General features: G+C 41.3%; 1 protein-coding gene across 2 annotated transcripts in view; it reads right to left on the bottom strand.

Moving 5' to 3' along the window:
- Positions 1-18,586, bottom strand: part of TTLL7 (tubulin tyrosine ligase like 7) — a 950,867-nt gene that overhangs the window by 367,062 nt on the left and 565,219 nt on the right. For both annotated transcript variants that reach the window (XM_069232204.1, XM_069232205.1), the window contains 2 exons: positions 9,315-9,462; positions 3,411-3,484 (listed from right to left, as the gene is read on the bottom strand). In XM_069232204.1, coding sequence (XP_069088305.1) covers positions 3,411-3,484; positions 9,315-9,462 — 222 coding nt within the window. The remainder of the gene's footprint in view (positions 1-3,410; positions 3,485-9,314; positions 9,463-18,586) is intronic.

The following is an 18,586-nucleotide window of genomic DNA, read 5'->3' as shown; positions in this document are numbered from 1 at the left end:
TGACGGCTCCTGAAATCAGACACACTAGATGTGCTAGACACTTTTCTTTGCAATGAAATAAATGCTACAAATGCTTTGCATTCAGCTGCAATATTATTCAATATCACAGAACATCTTAGGCACTCTCAACTACTCAATTGAATTTGTATCACACTGGTCAATTTAATTGTCCTTTAAACTGGCATTGGTTAATTTTTCCTTATCCTGCAAAAACAAGAAGAGTTAGTATATTTCTGAGCAAACCTACAACAAGGTATTTCGAAGCCACCTATAGTAAAATTAAAATATTGCCCCAAAATACATAGTTTTAGTAACACGTTGCTCACAGCACTGTATAGCAATAATATGCATTTGAATGCAATGAAAAGACTAGTGACATTTCATGTACTTGTCAGGAAGTTTTGGCATTGTTTGTTCCAAACACCTGTAACCAATATGTTAATAGAACAGGACATTGGAGCAGGTAATGTGTATAAAAACGTCTGTGAATTTTTGTTGTGTTCCTTACTATTCTGGTGGTGATGTGTTCTGTTGCTTTTTTAAGCTGATGTGTATGTTTGCTAAATTATTGCAATGTCAGTTTGTTTTTCTGTACTACATTTGCTAAGCGTCCTATTTTGACTGTTTTGGTTTGATGTGTCTTGTTATGTTTTGTGCTGTTATGCTGTTTTGGGGATGCTTTGTGTTATGTTCCATTGTTAACTTTTGATATATCAACAAATGCTGCTACATTTTCAGCTAAAATCAGCACTTACTTTGAACATTTTTATGATGAGCAGCTATTTACCACTGTCTATTGTGTCTAATGTGGAAAAATAGAGCTGCCCAGCTCTTTAATGACATAGGAAAACAGCCAACTCAAAACTGTGGCAGAGACTGTGCCTTAACTTAGTGCTCCCAGTGCTCACTTTATGGGATATTTTCCATACTCTGTTATGTACTGAAGTAGTCTTTTATACATGTCTCATGCCTGCCATTGCAGTGCCTGTGTGTACAGTTTTAAACTGCCATTTCAGCCTGGAAAAATAACCCCTTTGCCAGACCCAAACCTTCCTTTTTAATACATATAAGTCACCCCTAGGGTAGGCCCTGGACAGCCTGGAGGACAGGGTGCAATTAATTTAAAAAGCAGGACATGTACTTTTAGGTTGTACATGTCCTGGTAGTGCCAAACTTAAATTTGTTTCACTTCTGCAAGGCCCATCTTTCCCAGAGGATAACATTGGAGTTGCCTTATTACATTTTGTAACTGTTCATAAATTCTGTTCGGGAAGAGATAATTTCTTCAAGTTTGGTGTCTCTGGGATCGCAATTTAAAATCCTAACTTGTAGTGAAGTCAGATTTTAAATTCCAATTCTGAAAATGCCACAATTAGAAAGTTTCCTTTTTCTTGCCTTAGCCATTTGGGGCTTGATATATCAAAGGGTTTTACCCATTCTGTGTCCATGTGAAGAATATTTTAGTACATATGGCCTTTGGTGCCTCTAACCTATCCCTGGTCACATGACTGGCTGTAGTTAGCAGCTCGACTCTGTGTATAACCCCCAGACATCTACACACAATGGGAGACTAGGTGTAACTTGACAGCCATCCTGGGCAGGATGGGAGGGAGGGGCTGGTTGCAGCCTCACCTCACTTACACCTGAATAGGCCGTGTCCTACCCCGACACAAAAGGCTGTATACCACTGGAGACAGGGCTTGGAGGGCAGGACATCTGTGCACTTCAAAGGCATGTCTTTGTAGTCTCCCGCACTTCAAAGGTATAACTGGGTATAAGAGCTGGTCCTTGGCAACTACCACTTCAGTACACTTCTGGACCTGTGGATACTCTCCGTGGAAGAAGGACTGCTGTACTGCTGAATAATTGCCACCCTGCTGCACTGCACACTGCTGGATTCCTGCTTTGCTGTGCTTACCTGCTGAATCCTGCCTTGGAAAGGACTGGACCTGCATCACTTGAACCCAAAGTGACTCCAAGGGCTGCTTGGCTGGCCCCCTAACCTGGAATCTCAGGGACATAAAAGACTTCCAACCACCCTGCTTCTGCACCTGTTCTCTGCCATCTGTGAGTCTACCCTGCCAGGTGACGTCACCCCAGTCCAGGACCCTTGAAACCAGACTTAAGATGCTTAGCAGCAGAACCAACACATCCTCGGCTGAGCAGCACATTCTTGAGCAGAACCATTGTATTGCCGCTGCTGCGTTGATTGGAACTGTCGCAAAAGACTTGCATCATCACCTCATCCCACATCTGGGTTCAACGCCATGGCCTTCGGAACCACCACTGTGTAACACTTTTCCTGACGCAAGCTCCTTGCATCTACCATTGACGGAAGCCTCTATAATGATGCCAAAACTATGCATCACAGCTTCAATGCTTATCAGAACCAAAGCATTGCCTTGATGTCTCAAAGTTACTTAGACACTGGCACTTGCATAGAAAGTCCTGTCAAAAGAATCCTCGACATTGACGGAACAGGACCTCCGACTGCAGAATCACTGCATCTCGGAACGGACGCATCATCTCAGCAGTGAGACACATCTACAGCGTAGATCGATGTAACGCCCCTCAACTATTATTTACAGTACTTTGTTCAGCACGTCTCACTGGGTCCCTGTAGCCAGCTCATGCTCCCTTGCATTTTGCCTGAACTTGTAAGTTTGTCCCAGGCCAGCGTGACCAGATACCCCTAACAGTACTTTGAGCTTCTCAGCACTATTTTACTTACATTTGGTCTTGTTTTATTTATTAAAATCTGTTGTATTTTTCAACTTTAACTCTAACAATGTAAGCCTTCTGAAGAGGGAATCATGAGATATGGAAAGCTCAGTTGCAGACTTCTTAAATGTCTAAAGCACCTGGAATATTTGTACAGAATGCAAATTTCACTTTATCTATTTTGCTTCTCCCTGTATGTGCATGTATGGCATTTTAATTATGCTACTGTATCAGTACCTTTAGCTTTGATATACATAAAGGTCCCATTTTAAGTGTGGGGGAGAAGCTGCCCATCTACAATTTGAATGATTAAAATAGCACTGACAATCATCATCAGTGTGTTTGCTATGTAAAAAATAAATGTAGGCAGAAGACGATCTTCCAGTGCTCCACAAATCCAAAGATTGCAATTCACTAGTCCACATACTTTTAAATGACCATAAATGAGTAGCATGATAGTAAATAAAATGTCTCACAAAGTAGATGGACAGAATGGTATTTTATTTGACAAAACAAGGTATTCTGTGAGTTTTCATCTTGGTATCAAAAGAAGTAGGTAAAAGAAAGGCAGCGATACAACAGTCTTTCAGACATGGAGCCATGTGGTCACCATATGGATGAGTTGAAAACACAACAGGAAATGCCTAAAAAGAACAGAAAATGCACATGAAAACATAAAGTGGTATTACCTGTAGTTCCCCATATGTCTATTTTCATATTCCTCTCTAGATAGTTGCTTACGGACTTGTACGAGGCTTTCTTTCTAGAAGATGAGAAATACAACAATTTCATGACAACTACTATAAATGTGATTATACATTCAATTCTGTCATTCCTCAGCAGTGTTGTAGAAATTTCTAAATAATCTTGTGTAATCGCTTTCTCTGGGGCATTGTGATATTTGGGATATTGTTTAATGACCTTGTAAAAACATAACTTTGAAATCTCTGCCTTTCAGAACCTACGCAAAAATTGGTAAAATCAAACACAAATGCAGATACAGATTACCAGAAATGAGTTTGTTTGATGTATGAGGAACTGACGGCACACCTCAATTATAGGAAATAGCTAGATAACTATATAAGTTACAGAGATATTTAGGCAACTCCACAGGGTAATCAGGAAGAAAATAACAGAGAGAATATAGAAAAAGTTTTTTAAAAGTCTTTCAAATATAGAAATTTAACCACTTGGCGGCCAAGGACGTAATGGTTACGTCTGGTGGCGCACCGCTGAGGGGCCACAGACGTAACCATTACATCCTTGTACCGGCCCTCTGGGGAAGTGCAAGCGCTCCCCATGAGGGCCTAGGGCTGGGATGGAAGGGGAATCGCTTCCCCTTCAACCCCCAACCCCTGTGCGCTCCCCCCAATGACATCAGTGCGGGAACCTCTGCCATGGAGAAGAGCTGATGAGCTGAGGAGAAGTGCTGCCCCTGCCTGTAACTGTGCTTATCCTGCAGTTGCTGCTTCTGCCTGTGAAAAGGGACAAAGACTGGACTTTATGGTATATTACATTCTTGTGAAGAATCTCCAAGGGCTTGATTTGAGCTTGTCTCCTGTTTTAAAGTCTCAGGGCCATCAAAGATTTCCTCTGTTAACATATGGACTCTCTGCTGAGACTCCTACCCTGCCAAGTGGTGTCCTATTGAGTCCCTGGGCCCTTGAAAGGTGAAGTTGGCAGACAAGAGCTGAAAATCCACACACAGAACGTCATGCAGGGAAATTTATGATGCACCACCTGCAACACGGATGATAAATGATGCATGACCGGCTTCGCAGCTAAAATCGATGCTCCACCTGCATTGCAGCTGGGAGATCGATGCATTGTGGCTGGAGAAACGATGCACAACACACGCCTGTGGGTGCTGATAAGGACGCAAACCCCACACAGGGTGGTTTTCTAACACTGTGAGACAGGATTTTCCACGCATCATCCCTGAGCGTCAAAGTCTGCCAGACTATGCTCAGATTCGGGGTGCTCTGTCCTGAAATTGAGCATCGCTCTTTTGCTTGGAAGAAAAACAAAGCATTGTCGACCCGAATGGAGAAGAAACAACGCATGGCCTCACTTGTGAGGAAGGAATCGACGCATTGCTGCCTTTTCAGATGCAGGCTTACCCGGGCAGCTTTATTTTTTACGCTAACCAGATACTTTGTGCAAAATCATCAATTTCCATTGTTTTCAGTGGAGGAAGACTTTTATTCTTTTGAAAATTCATATTTTAACTCGTGTATGTTGGATTTTTGTTGTTTTGGTCTTGTTTGATTAAGATAAATATTACCTCATTTTTAAATTGGTGTGGTGTCCATTTTTTAGTGTTTTCATTGTATTACTGAGTCTGTTGGTACAAATACTTTACACATTGCTTCTGAGTTAAGCCTGCCTGCTCGTGCCAAGCTACCAAGGGGTGAGTGGGGGTTAACCAGGTGTGTTTCTCCTCTGCCCTGACTAGAGTGAGGGTCCTTGCTTGGACAGGAGGTAACCTGACTGCCAACCAAAAAACCCATTTCTAACACTCTGGTGTAAGTGTGCTTTTGGGTGTCAGTGTATTTATGTGAGAGACAGTATATGTAAGTGAGTGAATAAAAGTGATGAGTGTGAGTGAGAATGTTTTGTTATGCTTGTCAATCTGTTGTTGGCCCTGACATACTGAATTTAATTATTATCTTATAGAGAGACCTGTGGTAAAATATTGATGCTGGCATACGTAAGGCAATTATTAGCATGGCAGACACTTGTGACATGGGAAATACTGGTAATGACATACTTGATGTAATTCTTGGCATGCGAGACACCTAGAAAATATATTGGTACTTGCACGTTGGAGAGATTTCTTGGCACAATGAAAGACAACCTTACATATGGGAGAGGGACAGCCATGAAAAACTGTTTGTCCTGACATTCTAGAGTAATGTTTGACAATAAGGGTCAACTAATATACAAGGACGAAAAGAACAGAAATATTGCACTGGCATACTGGAGGTGTGAGAAAATGGGCTGATTGCAGAAGCCCCCTAACTTTTTGCCCCCATTTTTCAGTTTTTGCTGGTGTTTCCTGGCTCTGATGGTGCCCTGGACACTGCTAACCAGTCCCAAGGCATGTGCTCTGAGTAAATGGATTATGCAAATTATGATAATTATAATTGTCTGTGTCACCCAACCTATTGGTCCCTAGTATGTGGTTGGGCATGTAGATTTAGGAACCCCAGCATAGGTGGTGCACCCATAGGTGCACTGTTGAGGTACCCAGTGTCATTTTAAAGGCAGGCCCACCTTGCCTACTGCTTTTAAATTAATATTACCTTCAAAATCGACTTTGGAATTAAAAGTACTTCCAAAGTCTTAAACTATCTTATTTTTACATATGTCACCCATAAGGCATGCCCTAGGTGTCCCCAAGTTTGGGTGCAGTGTACTATAAGCAGGGAGATCTTATAAAAGATGTTTTATAAGCCAAGATGAGGGAAAATGGCCACATTAGTTTTTCCCTCATTGTAATGAATAGGATCCATAGGCTAAAATGGGGAGACTTTTTTTTAAATTAATAAAATATCAAAAGGAGCTTCAAGTTTGGTATCCAACTGATTATTATAATAAATCCAACAACTTGCCATTGTTGAATTTAATTTAACTAGTTCTGGGAAAGAGTTTTAGAATTCTACCTGAAAGTTGCAAACTTCAGCTCTGTAGTGTCCTTCAGTGATTGGCCAGCCTCTGGCAGCCTGGCAAGGCTTTCGTGATGAGGAGTGAAATGGCTTGAGCTGAAGACAAAGAAAATGCCTGGGGGAGGAGATCTGCCTCAGCAGATGGTGAAACAGGAGTTTTAGCCACACCTGTGGCCTAACCTCTAAAATTCTGATTCTGCCATTTTGGATTTTTAAATAAAGGAAGTGTTCATCAAAGAGGGTGGTAGCCTGCCTGTGATTGGGCAGGTGCCCTTCCCTCCTTTCCACCACAGGAGCAATGGTAAATATGGCAGAACTGCACCCACACCTCAGATCCCTTCCGGAAGAAGATACTGGAGAAGAAAGACTCCCTTGCCAGACCCCTGACCTGCACCTGGACACTACACTCAAAAGGACTGCACCAGCTGTACACTTTGGGCTTCAACAAGAAAAGGACTTTTTCTTGCTTCTGCAACTCCAGGAGTGGACTCCCTGTAAGCTACAGGTACAAAGGAGATGCCCAGAGTCCCCTGCATCAAGTCTTGCAAGAAGTACCCAGCTGACCAGTATTCTGTGGCCATTGGAAGATTCTGACGAGGTGCATTCTGGGAATCGTACATAGTCCTAACTCCCAAGGAGCAACTCAGAGCTTCTGGAATCTTGGATCAAGTTGTGGATCCTTCAAGGACCCAAACACGACCTCTGGAAGAAGATCCAGCAGGTTTGGAGACATTTGGAGCAACTGTTGTAAACAGCTCCATAAGTTGAAGGGGTGAATTGTGGGAGTTGTAGTCCCAGACCCCAAGAGACAAACCAGAGCCTCTGAACCCATGGCTGGTGCTGTGGACCACTTTCCTGTAACAAGAAACATTTATTTCAGTAAGTGTAACAGTGTGACATCATTGGTGATCTGAACTCCAGGGTTGTCCCTGTCCAGTGTGACCTTTTTTAACCCTTTGAGCGCTATTTCCTTCTTAGCGCTAGAATTACTTTTAATCTTTAAAAATTCATTTCTCCGGTTCCCTATATTGGATTTTTGTCATTTTGGTGTCATTTTAAAGATATAAATATACTAACTTTTTATGGATTGGTGTTGGATTTGTATTGTGTTTTTTGTTTTACTTATTTAGTTATTTGTGATTTTAAAATGCTTTACACATGTCTCCTAAGTTAAGGCTAACTGCTTGTTGCCAAGCTACCAAGGGTTGAGTAGGGATTAAGAGCCACATGTAGCAAAGTCCAATATTGCGACTCGGAAATTGCGAGTCTGTCCGAGTCGCAATTTCCGAGTCGCAATATCAGATGCAGAACGGTGTCTCAGACACCGTCTGCGACTCGCTATGGGGTCGCAAAGACCCACCTCATCAATATTAATGAGGTGGGTCGCATTTTGTGATCCCATAGCGAGTCCCTGCACTCACAGGGATGGTGGCCTGCTGAAGTCAGCAGACCTCCATGTCTGTGACTGCTTTTTAAATAAAGCAGTTTTTTTTTCATTTTGCAGCCCGTTTTCCTTAAAGGAAAACGAGTTGCAAAATGAAAAAACTTCCGAAACCATTTGGTTTCGTTTTTTCAGAGTAGGCAGTGGTCCATAGGACCACTGCCTGCTCTGAAAAAATATTTTTAGCGACATTCACAAAGGGGAAGGGGTCCCATGGGGACCCCTTCCCTTTTGCGAATGAGTAACCACCAATGTGACACTGGTGGTAACTGCGAGTTGCTTTGCGACCGCATTCGCGGTCACAAAGCAATTCTGAATTGCGATGCGAGTCGCAAATAGGAAGGGAACACCCCTTCCTATTTGCGAGTCGCATTCACAAATTGCAAGTCGGTACTGACTCGCAATTTGTGAATGAGCATCGCGTTAGGCTGTTTGCATGGCGCAAACTGCGATTTTCGCAGTTTGCACCATGCAAACGGCTTCCTACATCTGGGGTCAGTTTACTTAGACCTGACTGGATCTAATGGGGGTTAGTGGCCTATTGCTAAGTGTAGGTACCTACCTGCCCTTACAAATAACCCCTTTCAAACAGAAGGCATCTATAGCTTATGGTGCACCCTTGACAAAATGCTACTCCTGGCACAAGAGAACTAATTGTTGACCTTTGGTAGCATCCATAGAACATTTTGGAAAAATTGAGTCAACTCCTTGGGAGCGTCAGGTTTCACTGTCTTGGTACACCATGAAAGAATTTGAAAATGTAAAGAGTGCGTATAACTTTTTTGAACATGTATGTGAAAATTATGCATTAAAATTCACTGTATAACTACCTTATTTTCAACATTTTCATGGGGAGAGAAGCCCAGAGTAGAGACCTGGCTTTTTCACTTTGCTCGTTCACACAATACTGGGCAAGTACTACATCCCATAATTTTCAAACATGAAGTGACCACTAAAATACAGGTGGAATATAAAATAGAAGTTTGGCTGTGTAATTAATCAGGACGTTTTTATGAAACTTCAGCAATACCAATTATTGGTATGTTGTCATGACAACATCACAATAATTGATATAACTTCCTGGAAAGGAACAGGGTCAATGGGTGACACTGCCTGTGTTGTCATTAAGGTCAAAGGGAATGTTGTGTCACCTCCACTATCCCTGTCATTTTGGCAAATTGATGCTCGTGTTGAGGCTGCGCTCTTAGTTCTGTGAAGACTCCAACAAATCAAAAATCTACAGACCACACAATTACTACACCTCCTCTACAGGACCACATTTCACGTGCCCTCCTAATGCTTCAATGTTGGTATTGCAAGCAGACATGCCTTTTAACCCAATTTAATGTGGCTGTTTCTAAATGCTGTAATATTTTTAAAACAATACACAAGAATGAAGATTAGTCTTTAAAATATTAAACAGTCACAATTAATGAGGGGGAATTAGAATGGGACAGGAATAGATTGACTAAATGCCTCAGTACCAGTTCCTCTTTCCTTCTCTCAAGTGTGTGACGTTGTTTCTCCCAGTCAGTCGAAGACGGCGAGAGCCTCTTCATTGATCCTTGACCATATAGTCTCTTCTGAGCTTGGGCTTTTTGCTGCGCAAGATTTTTTTTCTTATCACTTGCCCTAGAAGCAGAACACAATTTGAGTTGGTCACATATAAATACATTTACTCTACAGGCACATGCTGGTTTTGATGTATAAGTGGGCACCTCTGCTACCAAGAATGTGCTCAGTTTGAACTCATAAAGTATGCTATTGATGTTAAATGTATGTTGTCAATATTCAATTCATATTTTTCTCTTTTAATGATGTCTTATATTACATATTTTTTTTTATTTAGAAGAATATCATGTCCATCGTAACCAACTGGTTTATGTTTGCAAAGCTTCTACAGTGTGCTGCCTGCCATGTCTTCGTCTTTGTTATAGTAAACATTTACTTGACTACCAACGGTTTCGGACGGTTGTGGATTCATGGTTGTTAGGAATCTAATGTACTCTTTGCCTGGAATTTCACAATGAAAGATCATGACCTCACATCATGGAAAATAAGTTAAACTGTAACACATCGTATTGTCAGAACTAAAGCACACGCATTCCATACTATAAAGCTAACGCTGTTGAAATGCAGACCCAACGGCACCTGCCATTTCTGGTACATGCTATAGTGGGCAGAAGAGGAAGACAAATGTGAATGACACAACAAAAGACCAATGGATAACGAGGGCTGACTATAGGTAAGTATATTATACACGTGCGCGCACACACACACACACACAGATTCTCTCTCTCTCTCTCTCTCTCTCTCTCTCTCTCTGTGAGTGAGAAAATACATAATGGGTAACTTTGTAATACAGGTTAATAGCGACACGAAGGGGTTCTGGTGACATTTAGAAGCCATAAAGCACATTTTAAGGGAATAAAAGAAATATATTAAAAATGTGCTTTTCTTTGTAGTATATTGGAACTATATAGCAGGTTTAAAAAGACATACTTAAAAAAAGGAAGTGCAATGTAGGAGTATAAGGTTTTCCTGACAGGTTCTGTGTTTGCAATATTTATTTTCACACACTGAGGATTCATTAGTAGATGCTTGCATGATGGCTGGGCTGCATGGCGAGGGGTGCTGATTTAATGTTCTAAAAGCAGGATCATTATTGTGAAAGCTTTTCTGTTTTTAACCTGCAAATACCAAAAGCTGTTTTTAACTTTTTTATTTGTTAAGGGAATAACAAATATCCTGCAAATGAATAAAGCAATGTGAATTATAGGAAATAATTCACAGACCTCATTTCTGTGAAATACAAGCTATGAAACTACTAACAGACATTCAATAAGGCCTAGCCATGTCACACACATATAGATAAAGATATAGCATTCAAAAGATCTAAGCTAATGCCAGACCTAGTCAGTGCACTACGCAACACGCATTAGGAAGGTTTCTGCATTCAGATATCCAGAATCATATGCCACTTGCCCATTAATAGATAACAGTCTGAGGTCCTTGCACTAACAGGCCAACCATGAACATTAAGTGGTGAGGATGAAAGTCTACTAGGTTCTTTGCTGTCACCCTTAGGAATTCTTTACATCTAGAGGTACAAAATAATCCAAAATGTACTGAAACATAAAGACACCAAAATGCACAAGTTACTTCACACAACTGTGTGTACAAAATATGATCTCATCCGAAGGACCACCAAACCTTTGTGTCATTATAAGACCCTCTGCCCAGCACAGAAAATGTAATAGTTTTCAAACTTCAAACAAGGGATGAAGCCTCCTTTCACGAAAGGATTGTGACAAGGAAGCACAGTACGAGGTCTAATGGGTTCTACCAATCAGGCATTTGCTCCTGTCCTTACTACTTGGAGTAGCAGAGAAGCCCAGGATTCAGCCTTATCTGATTTGCTGAAACTATACTGAAAGGCAGAGGTGCTGCATCATCCTTCAGGAGTTTAGTGATTTACAGAAAATATTAAATTTTTCTTGTTTATTGCCCACCTGTAACCTGTAATGCTGGTGAGGCATGTGATTGCTTGCACAGGTGGCTGCTCTGAAAAGGTCAGCTATTGAAGCACATATGACACCTGTCTGTGATGCGACAATTCCACGTGTAGAGCGTTCTTCTGCCACTTAAGGGTTGTGAAACCAAACCAGTGAATGAATAATGCAATGAATGCAAAGCCCCGTTACCCGAGTAGTAGCACAATCCAGCACTACAGACTTGGATGGCTCCAGGATGATCAGTAGTTTCAAACAAGCCAGACCATATGCATTTTATAGTTTTCTATGCCTGCAGTTTGTTTAAATTGTTGCTTGATCCTAGCACTCTGGGTTCTACAATTCATTGCCAGCTTCGAAAATAGTTTCTGAGTCACAATTTAACAGCTCTGTAAGTTCAGGGCTGAGCTACAGGTTGCTCCGTTTATTTTCTCAAACAGCTTTACCCACAAGACTCGTCCAAATATTGTCTGTTTTGAACTGTCATTTTGAGACTGCAACTAAACAGTTCCTGATTCACAAAGTTTCTTACTACATGAGCCAAATTGCACACAGTAAATATTGGGAACTCTGCATGGGTAACTGGTGAGTTACGTGGTGCATTGAGTAGGAAAATGTTTTTCAAGGAAATACATTTCCGTGAACAAGAAAATGTAAAACATGGATTGTATCAATAGCTACGCTCAGCTAGGGGCAGAGCCGAGTTCATCCATGAACTGCAAACAGCACAAGTGGAAAACAATGAGCAATGATTTCATCTTTGTTTCCAAGCTATACTTTCGGCACTTCATGCACTAACTCGAAGAAACTCATATATTTGAGTTTTAGACACTGAAAATGCATAAAAACAGGCACCCGGTTCTGCAATGAACCAGCACAAGATATGGCTCTATATTTTTTAATTTCTGTTATTTCATAACCTGATAATCCAACACAATCATTTACTACAAAATGCATCAACTCTGTTCATATAGGGTTGGGAAAACACAGGTGTGTGCTAGAAATGTATGCAAATTGCATAACTTTTCATGCATATGCTCCAAAAATAGTAGGGAACACATGTCTGTGCTTTCAGTGAGTTAAGTAAACAATGCATAGGTGAACACCTTCACCTTCAGAAATATAAAACTTCTCCGTGAATTAGGTAGTCAACCTTTACTAAACTATGCAACGTAATGCACCAAGAATGGATTATGGTCACTTTCGCGTGACAGGAAAAATCTTGTGTCCAAGATAAAATAACGTTAATCAACAAACAAAATTCAATATGACTTATTTTTTATAATAATACAAATGAAGTGTGTCTTGTATAATGTTTTCAGGTCGGGGTTAACCACTTTGTAATCCTGCAAATAACAGATTTTGCCCATTCCGGATATCAGTAGAATGTATGTCTGAATTTACTTTCTTGAGATCGGAATATGTGTCTTGCTGGCTGCAAACACATGTTATATGTTAGACCGCAATAACATTTGCCCTAGTGGGCTAGGCAACATTTCACATATTTAATAAAATCCTATACTCTTAGGTTATACAATTATCTGGTGTGATAAACAGCACATTTTACAATTGTTGTCCTAAAGAAGGTGCATGTCATGCAGATTAGGGTGCTCTCTGCACAAAAATCTGCATGTCCTAGTGTTTACGGAAGGTTTTTCTCGTTTGTGCGTTTTACGCAGGTTTGACTTGCCTAAATAAATGCAGGCATTAGGACTTAAAGCCCCCAGTAGCTACTGTGAGTAGTGAGTTCCGCACCAAAGTAATTCTGGAATTCAACCCAGTGCAGTGGGCTTTGAAAATGACTGCTTGAGATATGATACACATTTTGAATAGAGTAGGAGGGAGGGGGGCAAGGAAGGCCCTTCCTTGATAATGGAATTTTTTTTGGATCGGATTTAAAAGGAACCAGTTATTTGTAGATGATTTTCGGAAATGCGCTAAACAAGTTGAGTTCTTACATCCTTCGTGCATTTACCTATCTCGGCTGCAGGCACAAAGGAATATTTTAATATCTATGCCTGTGATGCACGTGTTGTTTACGATTAAAAGCCACATTGCCGACTGCATATTACCAGTAGCATGGGACAACAGTACTAATACTAGATGGCTGGACCGAAGAACACCAATACCGCACCTACCACTGTCACCAATAATTGTATACTATGTCACTTAGACCCAGATGTAGAAAGCATTTTGCATGGTGCAAACTGCGAAAATCGCAGTTTGCGCCATGCAAAATGCCTTTTGCGATGCACATTCACAATTTGCGAGTCGGTACCGACTCGCAAATTGTGGATGCGACTCGCAAATAGGAAGGGGTGTTCCCTTCCTATTTGCGACTTGCATCGATATGATAAATTGGTTTGTTACCGCGAATGCGGTCGCAAAGCAATTCTCAGTTACCACCAGTGTCACACTGGTGGTAACCCATTCGCAAAATGGGTTTTGTGAATGTTGCCAAAAAGGGTTTTTCAGAGCAGGCAGTGGTCCAATGGACCACTGCTTACTCTGAAAAACCGAAACCAATGGTTTCGTCATTTTTTTTATTTTGCAACTCATTTTCCTTTAAGGAAAACGGGCTGCAAAATAAAAACAAAAAACTGCTTTATTTAAAAAGCAGTCACAGACATGGAGGTCTGCTGACTTCAGCAGGCCACCATCCCTGTGAGTGCAGGGACTCGCTATGGGGTCGCAAAATGCGACCCACCTCATTAATATTAATGAGGTGGGTCTTTGCGTCCCCATAGCGACTCGCAGTCGGTGTCTGAGACACAATACTGCATCCGATTTTGCGAATCGGATATTGCGAGTCGCATCGACTCGCAATTTCCGATTCGCAAAACCGGACTTTGCTACATCTGGCCATAGATGCCGGAATAATGCATACAAGTGCGCTAGTTTGAGGGAACAGCCACCACAAATACTATCAAGGACAATTCCAATCATAACATGTATGAAAATGGTCCACATTTCACGATCTTCCTTGTTCTTTCAGACTCAATGCACTGAAGGATGATCCATGACCTGATACGTTTCCAATCCTTAATTAGATCTTCATTTAAAATAGTTTTATTGAATCCAGCGCGTGTCGATCTTGCTTTTCTACGTTGTTTCTCAGGCCTCAGGTTTCATAAATTAGATCCGTTAGTTAAATCAGCTCCCCAGGGCACATCTCTTGACAGCCTGCATGGAGAACTCTCCTGGGGACAGATTCAGACTGATTTAACTTATTTATGAAATCTGTGGTCAGACAGGCCAGACAAACAACATAGAAAAACAACTGAATACATTCATTGAGCAAAGCAAGCTGTATAGCGAGCCCTGAAGACGTTCTTAAAGAACACGACGCCTGGGCTACAATTAAATTGTTTTAAATCCAATAAAGGACTGGAATGGGCATGTCATAGATCATCCTCCATTACACTGAGTATGAAAGAATAAGGAAGCTTGCAAAATGTAGAGAATTGTAATACATGTAGAGACGTCATGACATTAGACATTGTTGGTACGAACATAGTATTAATTGATGCATGGGGGAACAGTATTTGATTTTGAGGATTGGAGGGGACATTATATTTGCATCTTCTGGTGCCCCCATGGAGACTAGGTTGAGAGCTCCACCCTTTCCATCAATAACTGAGCATTGCAGTAGTACTAGAGATTTATATTCTGAATGTGCCTGTAAATGTAATGGGAGCTCTCAGAATATCTTGCTACCTCTCTTCGTTGTCTGTACATTATTATATGAAACATTGAGTCAACACTGGCTAGTGCCTGTTATTCGAAAATGTGATATCATGAGAGGCAACGAAGCTCAAATACGACCTACTCACACAGCAAGCAATATATTTGCAGCTGTCGAAGACGGGGGAGGCTCATGGCTGCCAATGTATCCAATAGTCTGCTGTGGAAAGCATTGGGACGGTGAGTAGTGAGAATTCAACAACAGTGATGCACTATATGCTACTTTTACCGTTATAATGTGAGATTTCTATGTTTTTGTATTAACTGATGTGGACACTGTGTGTACTTAATGAAATTAAAACTAGGACAGTAAGGATTCTCCATTGTAGGCTTTAGGGTTGACTTGATTTTCATTTTTCTAAACTGAATATGTAATCGTGTTCTAAATGACTACATGTGTGTTATTTACATATGGTAAACTGTTGGGACTACCTGATCAAACTGTAGTATTTGAAGACCACTGCCAGAAGCTTTTAATCAGGTGATCTCTAAAGTTGTTGTGGAAATATATGAACCATGTAGCATCTGTGAATAGTGTGTTACTATATTCTGTTTTTTAACATGGTTTCATAATGTTTCTAATAATAAGACACCGCTATACTATTTAAAAAAATACCTCTTGCAAGAACCTGCTTCCCTAATCCTAGTAATATTAAAGATCAACTCACTTTAAAATATGATTATCCAGTATGCTGTCTTTACTCTGAAAGAGATCCACACTGCTGCCTGGAGTATATCATTCCTCTTTTTGTAAACTAATATATTTTGTTAGTAGTTGCTAGAGTTTTAAAACAATTTGTTTACCTCCAACAAACTCCCTAATTTACAATAGCAATTTCCTCTATTATTCTGTACCCACATTATGAGTCAGTCAGTGGCCAGTTAGACTTGTAAAACAAAGTATAATATTTAGGGCCTGATTCTAACTTTGGAGGACGGTGTTAAACCGTCACAAAAGTGGCGGATATACCACCTACCGTATTACGAGTCCATTATATCCTATGGAACTCGTAATACGGTAGGTGGTATATCCGCCACTTTTGGGACGGTTTAACACCGTCCTCCAAAGTTAGAATCAGGCCCTAAATGTGTTAAATTAGGTTTTTCACAACCACCAAACCCACCTATTCACAGACAGCGTAGTGTCAAACAATAGTTTGAATTTATTTCCAAGGTACTACCGATATAATAATTCCCTTAAAAATAGGCCTACCCACCCAGAAGAAATGTTTGTTTTACCTGAAAATAAAGGTTTGTTATAGTGGGTACATTAAAAAACTATGATATAGTAAGCGGCATGGCCTACACCAAAAGAGCCAAGCGAACTCTGAAATGGCTCCTGCCCAACTCCACAAAGCAGTGCCAGAATCCTGCCCGATTTCAATAATGAACCCCCAAGAAATTCCAACGGCTTCCTGATATTCACTCGCTGTCCCCCCGGGATGAATGGATGGTGGGAGGGAGCTGAAGAACTGTTGGTGCAGAGCTGCATTCAAATCAAGATGACAACTGGGAGGTGTGCAGCCTGGTTTGAAACAAAGGAAGCAACTCCACCTGAGCAGTGGGGAGCTATGCTGAATAACATTGGCTACTGGCTGCTTCTGCTAGGCAGAGTTCAAAGAAGGGAGAGGACCATGAAGGAGATGAGAGTGGGTTGAGCTGAGCTGCAGTTGCTCCAAGACTGTGGCTGGGAGCTGCGCGGTCTAGTATGGACAGAGAAGTGGCTCTGACTGAGTGTTGTTGGGCATTGCTGGTGGCTCCATCCAGCAGTGGGTTCAATCTGGACTGGTAGACCTCGGTCAGTAGAACTGGGGATAAGGGCAAGTAAACAGTACATCAGAGAGGTGAGATTCCTCATTTGGAGGATGTGCATACAGAATACAAAACAGTGTCAGGTTCACTGGCTGAGGTCTTTGGAGTTGGCACGACCCTCTGTTAGATTGCGGGCATCCCTAACTATGAGGGGAGTGCTCTGTAACAGCCAGTGTCCTGGGAAGAGGGCAACCAGGATGTCTGGAGTGCCAAATTGAAGTGCAGGTAAAGTAGCAAGAACCTTTGTGAGTGGATTATATAGAGTGAATTGCTCACCTAGTTGGAGGGAACCCTGAGAGGTGAGAATCCAGAAGAGGGCAGAGGGGCATGCAGAATCATATGGTCCTCTTTCCTGTATGCTGTAGAGTGTAGCAGGGAAACCAGTATGCTGACCTGACTGCAGATGAATCTGAGAAGCCCTAAGGAGACATGGTTTTAAGAGCAGAGGGGGCAGCCCTGAAGAAACTCCCACATGGGGATGACGTCCAGCTATTCACATTGCCTCCAATAGGTAAGAGTTATTAAAAGAAGTAAGAAAATGGGAAGGTACAAGCTACCAAAATCCAGAGGAGGTACTACTGATGAGGATTCACTGACTGGTATTCCACCACTAGTTGAAGATACAATGGCAAAGGATACATTTCTCAATATCTTAATACAGATAATGGAATCCAAAGAAGCACTGGAGCAAAAAATTGACACATTGGCCATAGACCTCAGCGTACTGGAGGCTGATCAGCAGAAAACAGTGGAAAGGATCCCAGAAAATAAAAAAATCCTGGATGTCCTTCAGTCTGCAATGAAAGAAATCTTTCAGCACATGCCTGACATGCAAAAGGAAGTCTCTGTGTTGAAACCCAAAGAAGGAGATGTGGAGGGAAGATTCCATTGCAACAATATAAGAACTATGGGTCTATCTGAATAAGCGAAAGGCCACTATATGGTCACCTTCCTGGAATTTTGGATACTGACAAGACTACAGCATTTCAACATATAAAGAGCCCATACAGTGCCTGCAGCATTGCCTGCGTCTCTTGCATCCCTACATTTGACAGTGATCTGGTTACTCAATTACCACAATTGAGAATCTGTCCTAGAATCATCCTGAAAGGCGAGCTCACTACTTATAGAAACCCAAAGAATCTTCATTTTTCATGACTATACTCCAGTTGTGAAAGCTAAAAGATGCTTCTTCCTAGAAGTACATCAGCGACTTTGCTACCTAGATGTTAAATACATATTGATAATTTACTGCAATTTTAAACATTATACTGGATGACAGAACGCTCTTCTTCTCTGAACCCAGTGAGGCATGTGACTTGTAAACCCAGTGGGTATTGAATCATAACAAACAGATTCCCAAAGCTCTGCCTCAAAGACCAGAGAGATCAAAGACGAAAAATGATTGATGAGCAAGTTCCTCCAGACTAACAGTGGAAAAGATTGTAATCAAACGAAAAGAAGTATTAAACATTGCCAGTCAATGGGATCAAGAGTGATCACCAGAATGGGACCCTGTCTTGAACCCTGACTCTTAGCAGCTAGAAACACATGAGGAGAAAGTTGAGAAGGATGATTCTGTGCTGCCAAAATAAACACCAATGGTAGCAAATGAGATTGTATCCTGAACATACTGGTGTTGATTCTCCCAGATATAAACTGATCTGAATCTGTACAACAACTCTCAT

This window comes from Pleurodeles waltl, chromosome 4_2 (assembly GCF_031143425.1).
Source record: "Pleurodeles waltl isolate 20211129_DDA chromosome 4_2, aPleWal1.hap1.20221129, whole genome shotgun sequence".
In the NCBI taxonomy this organism is placed as follows: Eukaryota; Metazoa; Chordata; class Amphibia; order Caudata; family Salamandridae; genus Pleurodeles; species Pleurodeles waltl.
The sequence above is the reverse complement of the archived record's forward strand: the minus strand, read 5'-3'. Positions and strand labels throughout refer to the sequence as shown.